We start from the raw sequence: 23,435 nt of genomic DNA, 5'->3' as shown, positions 1-23,435 counted from the left end.
TTGCTGGTCTTTGTCTTTTCAAAACATTTAAATTATAATAATTACAAAGTTGTAAATCATCACATTTAAAATGCATTTTCCAATTAAGATACACACTTTATTCTATAACTTAAGATTGGTGTGTATCTCTTATTATCATTTATTTAACTCTGTTTTGCCCATGTTTTTTCACTGCACAGAAAGAACTCATATCTTTTTTCTACAGGGAACGTGATGCAAACAGAATCAATTACATGTATGCTCAGTATGTCAAAAATACTATGGAACCACTTAATATCCCAGATGTCAGTAAGGACAAAAGATTTCCCTGGACAGTAAGTCAACCAACTTTAAACTTGGAGCTCAAATGCTGTTTTCCCATCAGATCTGCACTTATAGGGCCTCTTCAGCTGAAGACCTGACCTTAGAACTGGCTATTTCAGAGTGATCTGTGCTTTCCTTGATCTGATGAAACGAAATAAAATAAAATAGCTCATAATCTGTTGAGAGGCAGTCAGCTGTACTCCAGTATTTTTCTCTGTACTTACTAGCTTTGTATGCAGTGTGTAATAATGAATTATCATAAACTAGTTTTGAGTCAATTCTATTACCTACTTTATGTCAGTGACATTCTTACAGTGTTGCTAGAGTTCTTAAGTTTGTCCTCAAAAATTAAGTTCCATATGGCTCAAACATATATTACTGGGCATTTACTGCAGTGAGTAGCTCTGTGGAGAAATGAGTATGTTTTCTTTGACAGCAAAGCTACAAAGTTCAGTTTCTCAGACACTGAAAACTTTGAATTCTAATGTTTTCTCTCATTTCTGGCAAAGCATTGCATTTTGAGGCAGCTGCCTTGATTTTGTTACTTGGGTATCTAGAAAGCCTTTTTAGAACTTTAGCAGTATGAGCAATAGAAACAGAGGCAGTCCTAAAGAAAGGCAAGTTTGTAGCATATAGTATCTGAGGTAGTGTAGTGCTTTTTAGATTCTGGCCATCGTAAGTTATTGAGACATGTACTATACCAGTATAGTAAATAATTACATAAATATTTTGCTTAGTGTTACCAAAAGCTGCTTGGGAAGTTCAGAATGAAAAAAAAAAAGGAAATATAGGACATTTATTACTTTTTTTTTTTTTTTTTTTTTTTTTTATGATAGTCACAGAGAGAGAGAGAGGCAGAGACACAGGCGGAGGGAGAAGCAGGCTCCATGCACCGGGAGCCCGATATGGGATTCGATCCCGGGTCTCCAGGATCGCGCCCAGGGCCAAAGGCAGGCGCCACACCGCTGCGCCACCCAGGGATCCCGACATTTATTACTTTTAATAATGTAAAGACTAATTGCTGTATATTGCATGTATGTGAACTTCATTATAATTTGTACATTTTCTGCGTCTGATTGTATCTCCAGCTAGTAAAAGTTGAATATGATAGTGGTTTTAGATGTCTGATATAGTTTATATAGCACCTAATGGACAAATCAATCTCTTCATAATTTGTATCTGCTTTGTTTTATTTTTGTTTTTGTTTAGAATGAAAACACAGGAAATGTAAACCAGCAATGCATTAGAAGTTTGCTTTGTACTCCTATAAAAAATGGAAAGAAGAATAAAGTGATAGGTAAAACCTTTTATTCATCTCTACTCTATACTTATTAAAGAAAAAAAATGTGTTCCCAGAAATTTTTTCCTTCAGTTGTAAATTTGATAAAGTGTGTGAAAAAAGATAAAAATTGGAATAAAATAATTTTGAAATAATTTTATTGATGTTAACAGACATTGTTAGATATCTTAGCTATAATGTATTTTTGTAATTATTATAATACTATTTCAACAAGATTTTTGTTGAATGATGTGTAGAAAATTTGTAGACTGAGAAACATCAAGTTGATAATGTATATTGTTTTAGAGACTCTCATTGCCTCTGTTTTTTTAAATGTGGGATTTGGGTTTTAGAGTGTATTCATACGTTCAAGAATATTTATTGAGCACTCCAGTATTCTAGTGATGTGGAATAAATTGGCGAGCAAAGTGGAAATCCCGGCCCTCAGGAGCTTACATTCTTATATTAAGGTAATAAGAAAAATGTCTACTTCAGGAATGTTGGAAGAATGCATCCTCAGAAAAAAAAAAAAAGGAATGATGTTACCTATTCTTGACATATTTGTTTCTTGGCCTTGCAGGTTATATTGAGAGTAGTAGAGAAAGTAGGAGGTTTTATTTGCCAATCATGCATGATTGACATATGAAACTAGTCTGAACTGTTAACGTTGTCTTGAGAACTTTGAAATAAAGGAAATACAAAGACCTTCTGAAAGCTAACCTTTAAATAGAAACCCTAATGAAGTGAGGCTTAGAAATATAAATTTACCTTAAAAAGTCTGAGTAGTTTCCAGATTGCAGGACTTAACTGTAGTTTTATTGAAGGAGGCTATCAACCAGCAAGGCAGGGGAAGGAGGTATTATTAATGAAAAAGGGGAAAAAAAGGACAAATATTGAAAGTACCTATGTAGGTTCTGCCCAGGGGTCAGAGACTCCTCACCCCTCAAGTGGAGTTGGATGTAGTAAGTTGCATCAGCGTGGGTTGAATAGTCTGACCACATGGTGAGGCCATTGCTTGGTGGCAGTGGATGTAGCAGGCTGTAGCTTTCAGTGATTCCAGTCCCTTCGCCAGTGTGCATTCTTCCTGTGAAATGCAGGCACCAGGGTATGCCATTAACCATCCCACCAATCTGACTTCCCTTGTTCTGATTATTTTTTCCCCAAGGTAACTTAATTCTTAGGAGGAGAATATATTACTTATATACTCAAAAATACCTTGATTGCTTTGACAGTTGTTTCTTTAAAAAAAAAAAAAGGATTTTATTTATTGTTTAAAAGGAAGAAAGAACAAGGGAGTGAGAGCATAAGAGCTGGGGGAGGGAGAAGCAGAGTCCCCGCTGAGCAGGGAGCCAGATACGATGCTCCAACTAGGAGCCCAGGATCATGACCTGAGCCAAAGGTAGACGCTTAACCAACTAGCCACTCAGGTGTCCCGACAGTTGTTTCTTATTATAAATCAGTGAACTGGACTTGAGGTGATAGGCTGGAGTTGCCAGTGCTATTGCCTGGGCCAGATGTTTCGTGCTATACACGAATATTTTGGTGTTAGATATCAGACTTACGAAGTTAGTTACTGTGACTCTACCCCCAGAGAGATGGCTCTGTCTGCAGCCATGGTAATATGGTTTCTAAACCTACGAGGCGAGGAGTTGGATCCTGACACTGGTGAACTGCCTGGTAAAGCCTCCCAGAAGTCAGCCTGGTGATTCCCGGCTGGGCTGTTTGCTGACCTGTACTCTTCACAGTTCTCAGAGAGAAAAGTAAACGCTGATGAATACATAGTGAGTGCATTTTCTTCTCAAGATGATCAGTTTGCCAACATAAGCAACAAGGAGACTGGCAAGGGTGCCTTCCAAGTAAGGCATATCATATACTTCCAAGTATATGATCCCAAGTAAACGCTACACTATAAAATTTTATTTCCTAGGAAATGCAAGGTGCAAACTACATTAGAAATATACATTAGAAATATATATATATATTTTTTTTTTTAAACAGCACATTTATTTTTTTTTTTTTTAATTTTTTTTTTTTTTTTTAATTTATTTATGATAGTCACAGAGAGAGAGAGAGAGAGGCAGAGACACAGGCGGAGGGAGAAGCAGGCTCCATGCACCGGGAGCCCGATGTGGGATTCAATCCCGGGTCTCCAGGATCGCGCCCCGGGCCAAAGGCAGGCGCCAAACCGCTGCGCCACCCAGGGATCCCTAGAAATATATTTTTTAATGCTTTTTGATTTAAGGATAAAGACTTTACTACAAAGCTGCCCCTGACCTTTGAAAATGTGAAATGAAATTCCAGAAGTGATGCATTATTCACTAATAAGTTTTCGTAAGGAGGACTGAGTGGCATCTTGCCACATCAGGTCACAGCTTTGCTTTTCCTCTCTAGCATCTCTTTGGAATAATAATTGGGAAAGGGGAGTAGCTGGAGGAAGTTATCTATCAGGCTTTGTCATCACTTGATGCAAATGTGAGCTGGTTCAGTGCAGTGCAAACAACCCCAAGTGGGAAGGGGACTTGGTGTCCATTTGGCTCTGCTCTTCCTTTATTCGGTTAAAACCTCATGAGCACATTACTCACCTTTGCAGAGTTGAACTAAATAACCTTTGAGACCTGCTCAAAATTCATATTCTATGATCCTGTCATGTTTCCTTCAAGGAGCAAAAAAATTTAAAAATACCAATTGAAGTAATCAGACTTGGCATATGTTTTGTGTCACCCTACTTGATGACAGAGCCAGGAAAGTAAGCAAATGTTATTTTCAGAGAGGAAACATTCCCCATTAATAAAAAGGGAAAAAATGGGGGTTTTGGTGTGGGCTCACGTTGATTCCAACTACAATAAGAAATATCTCCAGGGCTCCCTGCTCTTTAAAAGTGTGACAAAACAGAAAATTTGAATTCCTGCCTGTGTTTTGTGCCCGCAGATGCAGCATGGAAAAAGTCATGGCTGTAGATAATTTTTCTTACATATCACAGGCCAGATTCCTCTATTATGTAATTCTAATAGAGAATCCCCATAGAGTTACATGCAGAAAGGCAGACAGGCCCATGTGTTTTTTGTGATCTTCCTCTCTCCTCATATTTTTCCATTACTGACATTTAGATGAAATTATAGACATTAGACCAGTATGGGGCCTGTTGTACTCCCCGGGGTATTGTTTCCTATCAGATGTTTTCTTAGTGAGCTGGCTAATACAGAGTGTTTCCAGAGTTTTGCTTCCAGTGCTATTAAGGAAATATTTTTCTCATTCAACATTCATTTATTTTAACCAATTATTTCCCCTACTTATTAGGTTAAATATGCCTTTTCCCAAATCATGTTTACCAGAAATTCTTATTCCGATTTTCCATGCCAATTTCAGGACAGATTTTTGAAGAAATCCCATTCCCATCCAAAAAAATATATGTTGAGAACATCTCCACTTTACATAACTGGCATTTTCATCTCTTTGTTAACAAAAAGTATAACAAAAATCACAGTGTTATATCACACATCACTTGACAGTGAAGTATGAGAAGTCCGTACGTGGACTCTTGAACAACATGGGGGCTGTGGGCGCTGACACCCCCCATGCATCCTGAAGTCGATATATGATTTTTAAATGTCCCCAAACCTAACTACTAATAGTCTACTGTTGACTGGAAGGAAGCCTTTTCAGTAACAATTGATTAATCCATATTTTCTATGTTATATATATTATATAATGTTTTCTTACAATAAAGTATGCTATAGAAAAGAAAATGTTATTAAGAAAATTAGAAGGAAAAGAAAATACATTTACAGTACTATACTGTATTTATCAAAAAATCCACAGATAAGTGGACCCTCGCAGTTCTAATCCATGTTGTTTATGGGTCAACTATATTTCTTACTGAATGTATGTTTTAAACTGCTTAGTATCCTAATCCTCTACTCCTCTCTGTGTAACAATTTGATTCTTATATGTTTAAATTTGACACAATTTCACTTTATTTTTCATATTAAATGTTGCAAAAAAAAAGTTGCCATTTGGCAATGTCACTAATTGCTTATTTGTTTATAAAAATATTTGCTAGGAAAAAAAATATTTGCTAGGATTTTCCTAATGCAAGTATAATTAAACTGTGCAGTGTCATCCATGGTATGTATTGTTTATAATGCTTAAAGTATCTGGGTTTTTTTCCCAGAGAATTATAAATTATGCTTAGTTATAATAAGCTCCAGGCAGTAAGACTGTAGGTGCAGTATTAATTGCAAGAAAATGAGAAAAAAATAAAACTAAGGAAGTAAGGTGAAAATTATAAAAGTGAAAATATATAGAATAAAAATATAAGAATTATAGTTTCAAGAATTGATTGAAAAAATAGTAAGAAAAACTTCACAATAGCATTAGAAAACAGAAGCTTACCTTGACTGGACTAAAAACAATTAGGGAATTTCTGGAAGATATGAGGTATGTACCAATAAGAACACATTTTTATATAAAATGAGCAAAATTTGAATAGAGATGATAATATTAGAGAAAGTTGAATTTAAGGTAAAAACATCATATAAAGGGATGCGTTGCATTGATTAAAGTTAAAATCCACCAAGAAAGTGTAATTGTCATAAATGCTTCTAATAAACTAACATCATCGATATACACAAGCCAAAGCTATTAAAAATATAGGGAGAGGGCGCCTGTGTGGCTCAGTCAGTTAAGCATCTGCCTTTGGCTCGGGTCGTGATCCCAGGGTCCTGAGATCAAGCCCCACGTTGTGCTCCCCACTCATCAGGGAATCTGCTTCTCTGCCTCACCCTCCCCCCTCTCATGCTCTCTGTCTCTCTCTCTGTCAAATAAATAATTTAAAAAAATATATGTGTGCCAGAAAAGATGGAAAGATGGATGGAATACAGTAGTTTAAATGCAGACCCAAGGGCAGCTCCGGTGGCGCAGCGGTTTAGCGCCGCCTGCAGCCTGGGGTGTGATCCTGGAGCCCCGGGATCAAGTCCCACATTGGGCTTCCTGCATGGAGCCTGCTTCTCCCTCTGCCTATGTCTCTGCCTCTCTCTCTCTCTTTTCTCTCTCTCTCTCTCTGTCTCTCATTTCTTTCTCTCTGTGTGTGTCTCTATGAATAAATAAACAAAATCTTTTAAAAAATAAAATAAAAAATAAATGCAGACCCAAGTCTGATACATATGTATTAGTGTTATGTATATAATAGTTCATTGTTTCTAAGATGCCATTGGTTGAAAGACTTCATTTTCTATACTTCCAAGAAAGAAAAAAAATTATTTCAATTAAACTATGACAAGCAATTGATTGGGATGCAAACTGATTTCAAAAATATTAAAATGTGGAAAAACAACTTAGTAGTTGAAGTACTAAGAGTGACTTTATTATTTAAGGTGGCAATTCAAATCATTGGAGAAGGGATGACTATTCAAGTATTTTAAGAATCTAAGCAGCAATTCGTGGGGAAAATGAAGTTGAATTAAAAAATTAAATGTGATATCGTGAATCTATAAAAGTACTAGGTTCATATATAATCTTAAAACAGAGAAGCTGTTAAAAGCAAGGCACTATACAGCAGAAAACCTCAGATTAAGATAACTGATAAATGACAAGAGAAAAAAAAATTCCAAGACTGGTGATAAGGTCTTGCATATTGGCAACACAGGATGCTAATTTGGGAGTCTACACTGTATGATAGAGGATACATGAGTCTACACATAGAATCTAAGCACTGTCCCTTCTCTGCCAAAAAGCCAGAAGAAAAACGATGGTTGCTAACATCGGATCCCTGGGATTACAGAAAAGAAAACATAATTGTGTGATTTTTAGAAGAAAACATCTAGTCCCTTCAGCATAATTGGTAGAGATGGCCTTTGGTGCCAGCTTAGCTCTCAGAGTTGCCATGAGGACCATGTGAAACAACATCTGGACAAGTACTTTGTGTACTCTAATAATATTAAGTAACACTGCTATTTTACTAACTGCCCTACCTCTTGGTTTTCTCCTAATGTTTTTGAATATTTTATTTTATGATTTCTATATTAATTGATTTTTGCTGAGTGGTTTTGTCTTACTTTTGGGTCTGCATTAGGTATTTTGTTTTCACATATAAGTGATTCTGATTTTATATGGATTCCTGGTAAGATGTGGCATCTCAAGTGACCAGTTTTAAATTTCATTATTATACTCTTTATTCACTCTACCAGTCATTAATGAAGTTCTCAAAATCATATCTATAAATGTGTCCAGGCTTTATATTGTCTCCCATAAAGAGACTCTATTTGTTTGAATAAACCTTCTTCCTCATAGCCTTAAAAACAAAAACAAAAACCTGGGTATTTTTGTTTGATAGAATTAAATTTTCTGAAAGATATAAAGAAATCAGCGAAATGATGGTGAATGCTACATAAATATGACTGCCCATTCTACTTTCAAAGGAGAATCAAATTATATGCCCAAATATATAATTTGTCTTCACCCCTTTTCTTGCACAGAGCTTAGCTCTGTCTACACATCTGTATCCAGAGTGGTGGATGGTAACGCAAACACACTTCAGCTGTTCTGCTATGAGCTGTGGTTGTTAAGCCAACTCCTGATACTTGTACATTTAACATTCATTTCTATATCTTTGAATTCCAGAGGTATTAACCAATATTTCTTAATGCTCATTCAGTGACTTTTGCGTAAGGCAAGATTTGACCTGACGTGCAGGAGAGTTACTAAGCTAGGTCAGAAGCCCAGGAGCCTGCCTGTCAGCCACGTCTCCTTCCTTTTGTCTTTGCCTTTACATACATACGGTAATTCTTAGGAAGTGTTTAAAAGAAAAATCTTGTTTATTAAACATGGCCATCAAGTAGGAGATGACTTCAATCAAAATTGAAAGGCAATTACATTGTGATGTGAAGATAAGGCATGAAACAAACAAGAAAATGTGATTTGGGAGATAGCCAGATCCCAGATAAGCAGTTCCATATTTATAATTTGGGGACTCACATGGGTCAGAGGACAGAACTCTCACCTTGTACCATACAGGGGATGTATTCTTCTGAGAGTATGCCAATTGCTGTTTCATTATGGTTTCTCTTGCAGTGTCCAAATTCATTATGTTTCGTTAAAAGTATTTCTTGATAATGGAATAGGTGTTAGAGAAGTAACCCCTGCGGTACTAATACAGACAGATAAGGATGTCTTTCCTGTCTATAGTAGCAAAACTCCCACAAACAAATGAGAACAAAAATGAGAGTACAATTAATTTGTAGCTTTCAAAATAAATTGCATATTGATGGTGATAAAGGGACTTAATGTGCCACCGTGGATCACTGTGGACTCTGAAATCCTTTTGTACTCTGGGAAAAATAAGAGATAACAGACTATAATCTTCATGGGAAAGTAGTTGGGGTCAGAGCTACAGTCCTGCATTCTTTCTTTAACTCAGTAAACATTTTTTGAGTTCCTGCTATATGCCAGGCATTTTGCTAGCTGAGAAAGTGGAACTGAAAAAATCCCTAGGCCCAAGATATGTACAGCCTAGGAAGAGAGCCAGAAGGAAAATCCACCGTGATACACCAAGGGATAATTTTTTTTCCTCTCCAAATTTTTATTTAAATTCTAGTTAGTTCACATATAGTGTAACATTGGGTTCAGGAGTGGAATTCAGTGAAGTAAGCCAGTCGGAGAAAGACTGGTACTGAGTGGTAACATTGAGGGCAAAGAAAAGAGAAGTGCCTGCCTCACCTGGGAAGTAGGCTGCCTCCAGGAGCTAGTGTGAAGGAGATTTAGGTGTCAACTGGATGATAGGAAAGAGAGCAGTGTGGTGAGCAGTGGAGGCTGGTGGGAAAGCACAGGCAAGGATGTGAGCAAGCAAGATGCAGTCAGGGGACTGCCAGCAGTGATCAGAAGGAGGTAAAAGGGCACCAAGCAGCAGAGTGCAGTAAATAGTGGCCTTTGCGACTAGGCTGAGCTAGAGTTCAAATTTTAGATCTAAGCATACCAGCCAGTGGCCTTGAGCAAATGACTTAATCCGAGACTCAGATTTTTGGTTTGTAAAATGGGGATGGTCACGCCTACCTCATAGCGTAAGTCGTAAGGCCCAGAGATTGTGTGTTATACCGAAGGTTTTAGCACAACACATGCCCCACAGTGGGCGCACATGATGGAACTGTTATTATTTATTTACAGAAGAAATGAGGATTTAATGACACTTGTTAAACCCAGAGGTAGGAGGTCACCAAACTCAGAGAGGCCTTGAGGCTCAGAATCCCACAGAACTAGTTCAGTCAAGATTTATCATAATGTTGACATAATTTTTTGCTTTATATTGACCATATGTTTGACCTTCTAAGAGAAGCTAGGATTTAGAGGTTATGATTTTCTTTAAAGATTACTTCTGCCTTTATTTCTAAGTAAATAGTCATTTTTATTTGCATTTATTTGCAGTATCAAAAGTTGTCTGCAAATATGATTCTCCTGGGTGCAGAGGTGCTTATTTGAAATTTGAGACTGTCTATATGAATTTGCCTGTTTTGTACCTTCTGTTTTGTATGTAATTGTGTTTTTTTAACTTCTGGTTTCTCAGTAAGGAAAGGCAGTCTGTGTGACCCAAAATTCTGACGTGCAACAAAATTGTTCTCTTGGCAAGTGGACAAAAATCCAATTAGTCTCCAAAGGACAAATTGTCTTTGGGGACTCAACTGATCTAAAATTCGTGACTGAGTCTAGAAGAAAATAGTACTCTAGGATTTTTTTGAACACAGGCAACATACATTTAGGACTGTGTGAAACAAGTTCTCATGTAAATTAATTCAGTTTACTTTTCTTATATTTGTGAGGATCTGTTTGCTTCTTTGGAGATTGCAAGCATTCCTAAGAGGAAAGTATAGGAAAATCTTGGCGGCGGCGGCAGTGTGTGTGTGGGGGGGGGTTGGGGGGGTGTGGTGTTAAAGTCAATAAAAACTATAATAATTAATAATATTTGCTCAATTTCTTGGATTGTTATAGGGGTTTGCCAACTTGTTAATAAGATGGAGGAGAATACTGGCAAGGTTAAGCCTTTCAACCGATGTGATGAACAGTTTCTGGAGGCTTTTGTCATCTTTTGTGGCTTGGGGATCCAGAACACACAGATGTATGAAGCGGTGGAGAGAGCCATGGCCAAGCAGATGGTCACACTGGAGGTGGGCTGGCGCATGCAGGACTCTCTCAATCTCTGCGGCCACACACTCAGCTTCTGCCCTTTCCCCTGTAACAGCTTGTGGGGTCTGTGTGTGATTTCACTGTCTCCTCCCAAGAATCGGCCTGAAACTTTAGTTCCTCTTTTAACCAGCTAAGGAAACAGAGACCCAGCATATTGTAGAAACATATCAAAGGTCGTATGACCAAACCAAAACTCAGGGCTGGTTGTCCCTTCACTCCTTAGACTTTAAGAGTCCATTCACATAGACATCTGCTGTCACTGAAGCCAGTGTCTTTCTCACTGTCTGAGCCTCCCCATCTCCTCATGAGGAGTCGTAGTCACACATCTTAAAAGACAAAAACAGAAACCCCAAGCACTTGGAGAATCAGAATTGAGGAAAGGGGAAACTCTTTCAGATTACAGATTTATGGATCCCACTTCTGAGAATCCTAATTCCTGAATCATGGGTAGAGGCTGGGAATCTATGTTATTCTAGAGCTCCTCCAAGCGATTCTGAATGTGCAGGCAGCTAGTGAGCCATTGGTTTGGGACACTGACCTCAGGCAGGCTCCCTTCCAAGTGGGACTACCCTACCCCAAGGTGGGGGGCAGCCCTTCCCAGATGATTTTCACAAACTGCCTGAAAACGTTCACTTGGTATAATAGAAATTTCTTACATCAGAGACCAGGTTAGGGAAATAGACTTCAAAAGGGCAAATGCCTCTACTTATTCATACACTGGTATGAAATATATTTGAATGTTTGCCTACTCTTATTTAGTTGATTGAGATCTGTGGGAATCAGTGTTTGGAATATGCTAACTTTTCCTCCAATCCTCTAAAAAATACCTAACCCAAATAGCATGAAAGCTATGCATTATAAGTAAAAATTTACCAATAACCAAGATGGTAGACTTTACTTTCTAAAATGAATATATAACACTAATAGTTTTGCCATAGTATCATATAAGAGACTTTGGATTATAAGTCAGTGGAAATCTTTTTGAAATGCACACATGCGGGACACCTGGGTGGCTCAGTGGTTGAGCATCTGCCTTTGGCTCAGGGTGTGAATCGCAGAATCTGGAATTGAGTCCCACATCAGGCTGCCGGCATGGGGCCTGCTTCTCCCTCTGCCTGTGTCTCTGCCTCTCTCTCTCTCTCTCTCTGTGTCTCTCATGAATAAATAAAATCTTAAAAAAAGAAATACATGCATATGTATATGTACATATGTACACACAAACATGCGTGTGTATATATGCACACATATACCTCAAATTACATTCATATAATACATATACATACATGTAGTTTCACACATGTGTATACATGTATACACGTGTATATGTGTATAGTTTTTATTTTTTTTTATTTTTATTTTTTTAAATTTTTTTTTTTAAATTTTTATTTATTTATGATAGTCACAGAGAGAGAGAGAGGCAGAGACATAGGCAGAGGGAGAAGCAGGCTCCATGCACCGGGAGCCTGATGTGGGATTCGATCCCGGGTCTCCAGGATCGCGCCCTGGGCCAAAGGCAAGCGCCAAACCACTGCGCCACCCAGGGATCCCTGTGTATAGTTTTTAAATAAAAATTTTTAGTTTCCATGGTTTTGTACTGAATGAATCTAAGCCAGCTATCAATTAGAAATTGTCTTTCTGTAAAAACTTTTTTTAAATGTTTTTTTTCCTTTTTTTTTTTTAAATTTTTATTTATTTATGATAGTCACAGAGAGAGAGAGAGAGAGAGAGGCAGAGACATAGGCAGAGGGAGAAGCAGGCTCCATGAACCGGGAGCCCGACGTGGGATTCGATCCTGGGTCTCCAGGATCGCGCCCTGGGCCAAAGGCAGGCGCTAAACCGCTGCGCCACCCAGGGATCCCAAAAACTTTTTTTTTTCTTTAAAGATTTTATTTATTCATGAGAAACACAGAGAGAGAGGTAGAGACATAGGAAGAGGGAGAAGCAGGCTCCATGCAAGGAGCCTGATGTGGGCCTTGATCCTGGAACTCCAGGATCATGCCCTGAGCCGAAGTCAGATGCTTAACCGCTGAGCCACCCAGGCGTCCCTATAAAAACTTTTTCTTATGGAAAATTGCAAGCCTATATAGAGGAAGAGAGAACAGCTTAGTGAGAGCCCATGTGCTCATTAGCCATCTTTAATAATTACTGACTCATAATTTTTTTAAAAAGCAATACGAAAAAAGGGAAAAAAGCAGCACAAAGTAATTTTTCTGCCACGTCTGAGCCAGTAGCATGGCTGATAAATAATGTGCTCTTTATTTATATCAACAGTGTCAGAATTAAAGTGACAAAACGTTCTCTGAACCTAAGGAGTATAATCTTTTGTCTTCTGAAACAAAGACAAAAGATTAAATCGAAATCTGGGATTTTTCTCTCTGGTGAAGAAAGCAGGAAACAAGATCTGACATACAGAGGTGTGTAGTTCTGTCTCCAGGAAGTTTTAGCAGAAGCTCAAGCTTGCACCCGTCAGAGTCTACAGTCAAAGTCTACACATTCGGTAGCCCTGTCTTGGATAACCTATTTCCTTTGTTTCTTACCCTGTAGGTTCTATCCTACCATGCTTCAGCAGCAGAGGAGGAAACAAAAGAGCTCCAATCCTTGGCGGTAATTCACCTCTTTCTTTGTAAAAGTGACTAACTGGAGGCATCTAATTAGTACATGAACATGGTTCTTTTAGGATAACTGCTTCTAATAGCAATGGTCTCATTGAATTAAATGTGGTAAATATTTAGATGGACATTCATAAAAAATGTAACCAATTCTACTTGTAGTGCTACAAAGTCACTGATGATACAAAGCAATGGATAACACACTGACTTTATAATACATAAGATTTGATTTTTTTTCTAGTAATGTTGCATCATTCTTAGGCCAAAACTAAACTTGCTTTTCAGTTCCTGGGGAAATGTGGACAGGTGACCGCGAGGTGTAGTGGCTTAGTTAGGGTAATGACAACAAAGATGTAGCTTGTTGCCAACAACCTGCTCTGTATTATCAAGAATGGGGAGTGATTTCAGTGTCTGACCATATGGCTTATAGAATGTTATTTGAAATTGGGTTCAGGATCCCTGGGTGGCTCAATGGTTTAGAGCCTGCCTTCAGCCCAGGGCGTGATCCTGGAGACCTGGGATCGAGTCCCACATCAGGCTCCCTGCATAGAGCCTGCTTCTCCCTCTGCCTGCTTCTCCCTCTGCCTGTGTCTCTGCCTCTCTCTATGTCTCTCATAAATAAATAAAATCTTAAAAAAAAATGAAATTGGGTTCAAGTAAGGTCAGTCCCTGAATTCTCATTACATTTTTATTTAGTTTGTTATGAGAATAAAAGCATACTGATACATCAGTAGAATGTTAAGTGTGCTAAGTTTTGATTCAGATTAATGAAAATTTGAGGCACTTGCACACTGACTTCAAGGGCTGGCCTTCTGGGTTGACATTAGTATACTTAGGACCGCATGGAGGAGGTCTATGTGAGATGTGAGGAGAGTCTGTAAAGAATGAGAAGGGTGGGGCACCTGGGTGACTCAGTGGTTGAGGGTCCACCTTTGGCTCAGGGTGTGATCCTGGTGTCTGGGATCGCATCAGGCTCCCCTTCCTGCAGGGAACATACTTCTCCCTCTGCCTGTGGCCCTGCCTCTGTTTGTGTGTGTGTCTCTCGTGGATAAATAAATAAAAATCTTAAAAAAAAAAAAAAAAAAAAAGGAATGAGAAGGGTGCGAATAGGTCACTGAGACTTTTCCCTGTCATCATCATCATCCTAGCTGGCCAAATGCCAGCCCTCTGTGGCCTTACCTGCGTTTTCTCATGTAAACTGGCAGGTGCCTTGCGAGGGTCAGGAAGGTTGAGAGAGGGCTGCTGGACTCTGTGATCATGTGACCATCCAGAAAGCAGCTTTCGGTATAAAACTGCCAGAGGTAAGTGTGAATGGTGACAAAATGGAGGAAGTGCACCATAGACTAGCTTTAAAAGATAAGTTTTGTGTAAAAGAGGGAGTAGAGAAGGAGTTATGAGGGGTGTTGGCTGAACCCCCTGAAGTTTTTTTGCTTTGGTTTGCTTTGTCGTCGTGTGTACAGGTTGCTCACAAGCTAGAGAACCAAGGGCGAAGATGCGGGGTCGAGCCGGTGCAAGGCAAAGAAGAAATCTTTCCAGATCTTGGAGCATCCTAGGCATTGAGCCAGACAGGAGGGAAGGGATGCAATAATGATAGTAATCCGAATAGCTACATGTATTGAGCACTTACCATGTACCTGGCATCTTTGAAGTTCTTTGCTTGTGTCAACTAAGTGTATCTAGACAATAGCAAAGAGGCCAGGACCAGTTAGCATTTAGAATTTGAGGAATTTGAGGTTGAGGAGATCTCAGGATCTCCTGGGTGGTAAGTGATGGTGCTGGGACCAGATCCAGGCAGCCCACAGCCAGAGCCCATGCTCCATTGCACAGCACTGGAGAGGTAATGAGCTGGAAAAGAAGGAAGGATGAGAACATTCTCGATTAAATAGTGCATAGGAAGTACAGCCGCTTGCTAAGGACAGTTTAAGGAACTTGAGGTGATTTGTCCTGAAAGGTTAAGCTTCTTCTTTGGGGGTTGGGCTCATTCCAAATGGCTGTATTTATTTTGTTGATGATGGTATTCAAAGGAATGAGCAGTTTTTCAATTATTTACAAAGGTTTATAGGTTTTAAATATCTTTCACATCAGGCTTAATTGGCCTGTTGGTCTCATCCTCCCAGAATGATGAAGTTTTGAACTAAATGCATGCTGTGAGTTGGAAATTATCACATGGAAAGATACATCTTGAAATGCTTGCAGGCACTGCAGGATTATTAAATTAGTTCTAAAATGAGGGCAAGGTTACAACCTGCCATGTGTTGTTTTAAGTAAATAAAAACTGGCAAATAGAGCAATTTCTAAAGATAATGCTAAAAAAAATAATCGCTTAGGTTATTGAATTTTGCTTTTCACTTTGAAAATAGCAGTCTTTCAGAAAATTATTTTCTTAATTTTTTAAAATTTTAACAAGAAGAAAACACTTTGGAGTAACTGAAAATTGCTATATTGCAGTATTGTTCAGAACCATCTGTTGTTTCATTTGGAAAATAGATTTCTGGCAGCTGCATTGAGAAATTTAGGGTTATAAGCTTGTAGGTCAAGTACTTTATTTAAATTGGTTGAAATTCAGCAACTGAATTCAATGCTGGTTTTCTAGCAGCCTAATAAAAATTCCTTTACAGCTCCAACTACACAGGTGTCTGCATTATCCAGCAACTACCAAAGTTGCTGCCTTTGTCATGTATCTGATGATTTATCTCAATTTAAAACCTAAAATAAATCAAAAAGCTGTCTAATGTGTTCCTAACTTTTATTTTTACAAATTAGTTCTTAAATAATATACTTCAGTACGCTAAGTATTTATGCCTGTGTCCAGAAAAGTTCTCTAATAATAACAGAAGTATAACAAAGTTGATAGGAAACTCAGAATCTTCTTCTTTTTTTTTTTTTCTTGTTTTACTGACATTTTTAATCTAATTTCCCTTGACTTAAAATTGGGCATAGCAGAAATAGGGCCTTAAACTAAGCATTCTACTGTATACTGTTTAATGATCTTTAGTAACAAGTTGTTCACATAAAAATAAATGGACTCCAGCTACCTGGTTATGGCTATTAGAATAATAAATCATCAGTGTTTTTTTTTTTAAAGATTTTATTTATTTATTCCTGAGAGACACACAGAGGTCGAGACATAGGCAGAGGGAAAAGCAGGCTCCCTGCAGGGAGGCCTATGCGGGACTCGATCCCAGGATCCCGGGATCACGACAGGCAGATGCTCAACCACTGAGCCACCCAGGTGCCCCAAATTTATCAGTTAAGATATCAGAAAGTAATCAATGTTTATTTCCAGGAACTAAATATTTGATTGATGGATTGCCTTTTCTGCTTTCCTCTCTTGTTAGAAGAGCAGTATATAAACATATATTAGAGTTTAGTTTTTTCAAATAAGCTGCTCCGTTTTGTCATAGAATCAGTGCTTATTCAGTTCATACCTAGAGCTTCTGCTTTATGGCAATTTCCGTAATCACACGTAATGTATCTAAAAGCAAACTGAGACCTTTTTGTGATCCTGAAAGGTCTTGTGCATCAAAATAGTGAGAAGGGAAGAAGCTGACCTCTTAGGCAGGATTTCCTTGGGACAGAATTGACTTTATCTTTTCAGAGCCAGAAACTTAACATGAACTCTTTTGAATCAGGCATGTGCGTTCCTGCTGCAGGTGACAGCCGTAAAGGGGAGAGCCAGTTCCCTGATCCAAATCTCTGATGCCTAAGGGAGTGTTAGAGTATAGATCCAATTCCTTGTATCAAGATGATCATCACATTCCCTCACTTTTTAGGAAAATCTGTGTATGGATAGTCAAATTATAAATGGAAAAATTTGAGCTGATAATAACAAAGATCTCAATTACAAGTGTCACTGAACTGTAGTAACCTATGGCATCCAATAAGGCACCCTCATCCTCAAACAGGTGCTGGAATTACCCTGAAACCGTCTGGGTCCTTTGGACTTCCTGTACACCATCAGTTGATACATTTACTTTTACAGATGTCTATAACATTAATTGGGCTATATCTTTTCCACATTGGCAAGACTTAATAGATTCTGTTTGATTCTTCCTGCTTTCCCTTGGCAAGCTAATCTCATCTTTTCTGCTATGATTTTACTAGTGGATTACTTCCAACAGTAATCTTAGCTCCAAAGTATAGTGGCACCATTCTGGAACTTCTTATATACTAACTAGATGTTAAACAGATTGGCGTTTATTATTCCTAACTGTAGTCATAAATTTACCCTGAAGGCTTTACTTCTAAGCATAGATATATTTTATCAGAATCTTGACATTATCACACGCCATCTTTACATGGTTTTGAAAACTTATGCTCATTATTTTTTACATTCTGTGTCTCTTCACTATTGAGATTTAAAAGATTACATTTATATAATGGTAGAAAGGAGGAAAAATCATAAAATATGTTGATTTAGTTATTAAAGAAAATATGCTAATCCAGTTCTGCTGTCCCTTATTCCCTTTTTTATTCCCTGTAAGATTTGGTTCTTTGAATGTTCACCTCCCTTTGTATAAGTAGATTTCTTTCTCATATGCATTTGAGTTCACCTCCCTCTTAGAGAAAGATAAATTCTAACAAGCTTTGTAAATGGTGTGGATTTTTTTTTTCAAGAGGATATTTTCTGTGCATGTTAAAAGTGGGGAAGAGAGACATTAGCCTTCTGTAAAGTATAATGTGATGGCTGTCAAATGGCTTTATTCAAAGACCTGGAGTCAAACTGCATTGTGTAAAATGGTACCCCAGTGGTGGGGGGGGAGTGTAGGCATCCAGGACTGATAGGGAGAGCTTAAAACACCTGAGGATCTCTCCTTTTAGATACCAATAAACTCATCAGATACTTTAGGTTAATTTTAATCTCTGAAAATAATTTCCTTGAAGAATGGATCATTGAGAAAAATCTCTTTTCCTCCTATCGTTTATGTTGAATAAACATCAGGAGTAATGGAACAAAATGTCTTTGTAAAACACTGAAGCTAATTAGGAAGAATTTGACATTTAATGAAAGACCAAGTTCAGTATCTCATCTTTTCAGAATTATTTTAATAACTAACTTTCTGAATAAGCCTTTTCTTAACAGTTGGCTGTTAGGAGTTTTTGTAATTTTTTATTTTAGCTCTTGAGATTTGATACTTCAGACTTAGGGCAGGTAGAATGTCTTTGATAACAGTGTGACCTTTTTTGTATAATGATTATACAGTTGAGCAAATTGTATAGCCATGTAGCCACATGTCTTTATTTTCTTCTGAGGTTACCAAAGACTTTGCCACAGGCTAAATATAAACCTTTTTCATGAGGTGTCTACTAAAAATAAGAAACTCAATAATTTTTAAATGGTTCTTTTATTTACCTTGCCCAAGTGTATTATTTGCCATGGACACATGCTTTTTGGCCTTCAAGGAGACTATACACTTTATAAATAGTTTATTTCCTATAAAGTTTTATTTTTCTGTTAAGTAAACAAAGAGGCACCCTCTATATTTGTGTAGAAGCCTTCATAATTAGAAATAGTTGAATAAAGAAAAGGCTGTCATTTGTCTTATGTAAGGCACTGATAAAGCTTAGGATAGATTCTCTTTGACATTAGAAAAATATGTGACTGTATTAGCTGAGCTTCTCCAGAGAAACAAAACCAGTAGGTGAGAGATTTATTCTGAGGAATTGGTTCACACAATTAATGGGGGATGAGAAATCTAGCAGTCTGTTGTTTGCAAGGTTGCAGACCCAGGAAAACCGTCATATAATTCAGTTTGAGTTAAAGGCCTGAGGACAGAGAAGCTGATGGTTGAAATCCAAGTCTAAAGGCCTGAGAAGATGAGATGAAATATCCCAACTCCATAGGAAGCAAAAAGGGGGCATATTCCTCCTTCCTCCATCTTTTGATCTCTTCATACCCTGAATGGATGGATGATACCCATCCACATTGGGGAGGGCAGTCTACTGAGTCCACTGATTCAGTGCTAATCTCATCCAGAAATACTTGCACAGACATACTCAGAAATAATATTTAATTTGAGCACCTCTGTCCAGTCAAGGTGAGACTTAAAATTAACCATCACAAGTGACTAAAATAAGTAAAGGTTTACCTACATTCTCTGTGTTTGGATCATGTGCGAACTAATAACATACTTGTGTCATTGCGCTTTAAAAACTATGTATTTCAATTATTTATGTGCCTATCCTCTCCATCAGGCAGTTCTCAAGTCATCGTTGTCATCATCATCATCATCATCATAGCTACCATTTAGTGATTGCTTAACAAGAACCTGGTTTACATAGCTTGTTAAATGATTGAGTGAATGAATCAATCAGTAGATTCGGGAAAAATCTAGACTTTTAGAGAGCCTGTACTCTAGCATGAAATCACACAACTCAAGCTCCTTCAATATTCAATAAGATTTTGCTTTCTTTCTTCCTTATGATTATGATTATGAAGCTAGAAATAATTAGTTGATGAAATATATAAAGCAGCATGGGTCTAGAGAGAAACTAGTTTCAACTTCTAGCTCTGTGATCTCAGGCAGATCTGTGACTTCCTTGGTATCTCAGTTTCTTTATCTATAAAAAGAGGATAATAAAAGAATTTACCTTGCAGAGTTGTAGTGACTGGAGTTCCTGGTACATATGTCCCCAGTAAGTGTTAGTTATTGTTTGTAGTCGTAGCAGTAGAAGGAAAATCAGTTCTCAAAACCTAATAGTAGCAGCAACAAGATCTTGATGTGGCTTTTTATGTTCTATGTCTTTTTGCCTGAGCTATTCTATTAATGTTGACTTCAAGGAAGTATACATTCTTTTTTTTTTTTAATTAGTCTAAGTGGGGCAGGTAGGTGGAAAATCTGGAAGAAAAAAGAATGATGTGAAATAAGAACAAATGATAAGGCATAATCAGCTCTCTACTTGAGGGGAGTAATCTAGAATTGACCGTTTTAAGTAACTTCTTGCCAGAGTTGCTAAAAAGTGGATTTGGGTCTGCTTTCCCATCCTGAGTTTCTACTGTATCTTGGAAGTGAATGAATCAAACTTCAATGAAACTTAAGACAAACTGAAGCTGATTCTTAAAAAAAGTATAGTAATATTTATTGTGATGAAAGGAATTCAACTATATTTAAAATTTTTAAGCAAATAAAATTAATAATTGAACTATAGGGTAAGAAAGTATATATCTGTTGTTTCTGACATAGCATGGTTCATTATTAATGTTAACATTTGTGTTATAACTCTTGGCCAAACTAAATTAAATTTAATATTATGAAGAATTGTTTAGGTGCTTGATGATCAGAAAAAGATTTTCATTTACACATTTATATTTACCTCCTCCTCTATGTAGGCATTATATTAGGTGCTCCACATGACAATAAATAATAAATCTCTACCTTCTTAGAACTTGAATAGTGAAGGACTATATACAATAATTATGCAATATTATATGATTATAATAACCAGGAACAAAAAGCTGTAACTTTAAAGTATAGGACATTGTGAAATTATATAATACAGAGACACTCTAGAATGATGGTCTGGATGTGTGTAGTTTTTCCCATAAGAGATATGGCAAGTCTGGGATTTCATCCTACATTGTAATTCAGCAACCTGCAGGATAAGATTGCATCTAGGTTTTGGCTACTTTAATGCTGCAAGAAATAGAATGTGTGAATTTGCAATCAAGATCCAGAGCTCCCTGCCACCCATGGACATGCCAAAACTACAGCTATATATAAAACAACTATCTCTGAGAACAACTTGAAGACCAGAAGAACTAAGATTTTACACAACTAAGAATATAGAGAAAAAGTCACATCAAGACAACCAAGGGAGGCAGAGATGCAGCCTACTCAGGACCACCCCCCCCCCCAACATGGCAACAAACAAACAGGAGGATATCACAGTTGCAAAGGCCCTCTCTGAGGAACAAGGAGTCCAATCTCCACATTAGGCTCTCTGACCTAGGAAACCTTCACTGGGAAGATGAGCTCCCATAACATTTGGCTTTGAAAACCAGTGAGGCTTAGGTCCAGGAGAGTCAGAGGACAGTAGGAAACCAAGACTCCACTCTTAGTTAAAGGGCATGTGCAGTATCACTTGCTCTGAGTTCCAGAGTGGAGGCAACAGTTAGAAAAGTGCCTATGTTACATGTGAATGAGATTCATTGACTAATTTAATTGACTAAATTTAAGGCATGGAAGTAATTTGGGGATCTGCTGAAACCTTCTCCAACGATAGAAGTACTGGTGGATACCATTTTTTTTCACTCCCCTTTACCTAGCTGCCCTCAGTAGCTACCCTACCTAGCAGATGCCATTTCTGACACTCTATCTACCATGCTAGCACTGCTTGCCCTGGCCTGGCATTTCCCTGTAGACATGCCTTACCCACCCATCCTGGCCTGTGCTCCTCTCAAGTGGCTCCACCCCACCATACCTCATGGGTGGCCTTGGTGACAATGGCACTGTCGCAAGTAACCTTACCCTACCACAACCAGTGAGTGGTCCTCCATCCATCCTACCACACCCAGAGGGTATGGATGACCAGGGGCGTTTGCACTATAGGGCCCCACAGGACACCTATATAAAGCCACTTCTTCAAGACAAGAAGACATAACTGATGTACCTAATACATAGAAAGAAGCAAACAGGCAAAATGAAGAGACAGAAGAATGTGTTCCAAATGAAAGAACAAGATAAAACTGCAGAAAAGAAATAAATGGAGATAAACCATCTAGAAGAGTTCAAAGAAATGGTCATAAAGATGCTTATTGATCTTGGGAGACAAATGGATGAATACAGTGAGAACATCAACAAAGATAGAAAAATGCAAAAGAGAGCCAATCAACTGAAGAATACAACAACAAATTAAAAATACACTAGAGGAAATCAACAGCAGATTAAATGATGCAGAAGAATAGATCAGCCTCTGAGACAGAGAGGTAGAAACCACCCAATGAGAACAAAAAGAAAAGAGAATTTTTAAAATGAGGACAACATCAAGTGTACTAACACTCACATAGGGGCCCCAGAAGGAGAAGAGAAGGAGAAAGGGACAGAAAACCTGTTTGAAGAAATAATGCCTAAAAACTTTTCTGACCTGGTGAAGGACGAAAACAGGTGCACATGGGACATTCTCCAGGATAGGGCACATGTTAGGCCAAAAATATGTCTCAATAAATATAAGTAGCAAATATATCAAGCATCTTTTCCCACCACAACAGTATGGAACTAGAAATTAATTATAGGAAGAAAAATGGAGAAAACACAAACACATGGAGGCTAAACAATATGTTATTAAACAACCAGTGGGTCAATGAAGAAATCAAAGAGGAAATAAAAATCCTAGAGATAAATGAAAATGGAAATACAACATTACAAAATCTGTAGGATATAACAAAAGCAAGTATATGAAGATAGTTTAAGACATACAGGCCTACCTCAGGAAACAAGAAAAAGTAAAAAAAAAAAAAAATCATCTAATTTTATGCCTAAAGGAACTAGAAAAAAACAAAAAAACAAAGCCAAAAGTTGATAGAAAGAAGGAAATAATCAAGATCCAAGTGGAAACAATGAAATAGAGACAAAAAATCCAGTAGAAAACATCAATAAAACAAAGAACTGATTATTTCAAAAGACAAACAAAAGAGATAAACCTGTAGCCATACTCCTCATGAAAAAAAAAAAACAAAGCAAAACACCCAAGGACCCAAATAAGTAAAATTAGAAATGAAAGAGAAGTTTCAACAGATGCTACAGAAATACAAAGGATCTTGGGGTACCTGAGTTGAGTCATTTAAGGGTCTGATTGTTGATTTTGGTTCAGTTCATCTCAGAGTCATGAGTTCAAGCCCTAAGTCGGGCTCCACAATCAGCAAGGAGCCTGCTTAAGATTTTCTCTCTACAGAATGCCTGGGTGGCTCAGCAGTTGGGTGGCTACCTTCGGCTCAGGTCATGATCCCAGGATCCAGGATCAAGTCCCACATCGGGCTCCCTGCAGGGAGCCTGCTTCTCTCTCTCTCATAAATAAATAAATCTTAAAAAAAAAAAAAAAAAAAAAAAAAGATTCTCTCTCTTCCTCTCCCCTGC

General features: G+C 37.8%; 1 protein-coding gene across 2 annotated transcripts in view; it reads left to right on the top strand.

The window, feature by feature from the left end:
* PDE5A (phosphodiesterase 5A) overlaps positions 1–23,435 on the top strand; it is a 103,337-nt gene that overhangs the window by 35,468 nt on the left and 44,434 nt on the right. For both annotated transcript variants that reach the window (XR_005988418.1, XM_041758956.1), the window contains exons 6-9: positions 206–314; positions 1,513–1,600; positions 10,559–10,734; positions 13,298–13,357. Coding sequence is in view for 1 of the 2 variants with exons in the window: in XM_041758956.1 (XP_041614890.1) it covers positions 206–314; positions 1,513–1,600; positions 10,559–10,734; positions 13,298–13,357 (433 nt within the window). In the remaining variant the exon portion in view is untranslated. The remainder of the gene's footprint in view (positions 1–205; positions 315–1,512; positions 1,601–10,558; positions 10,735–13,297; positions 13,358–23,435) is intronic.

This window comes from Vulpes lagopus, chromosome 6, assembly GCF_018345385.1.
Source record: "Vulpes lagopus strain Blue_001 chromosome 6, ASM1834538v1, whole genome shotgun sequence".
Classification (NCBI taxonomy): Eukaryota; Metazoa; Chordata; class Mammalia; order Carnivora; family Canidae; genus Vulpes; species Vulpes lagopus.
The sequence above is the reverse complement of the archived record's forward strand: the minus strand, read 5'-3'. Positions and strand labels throughout refer to the sequence as shown.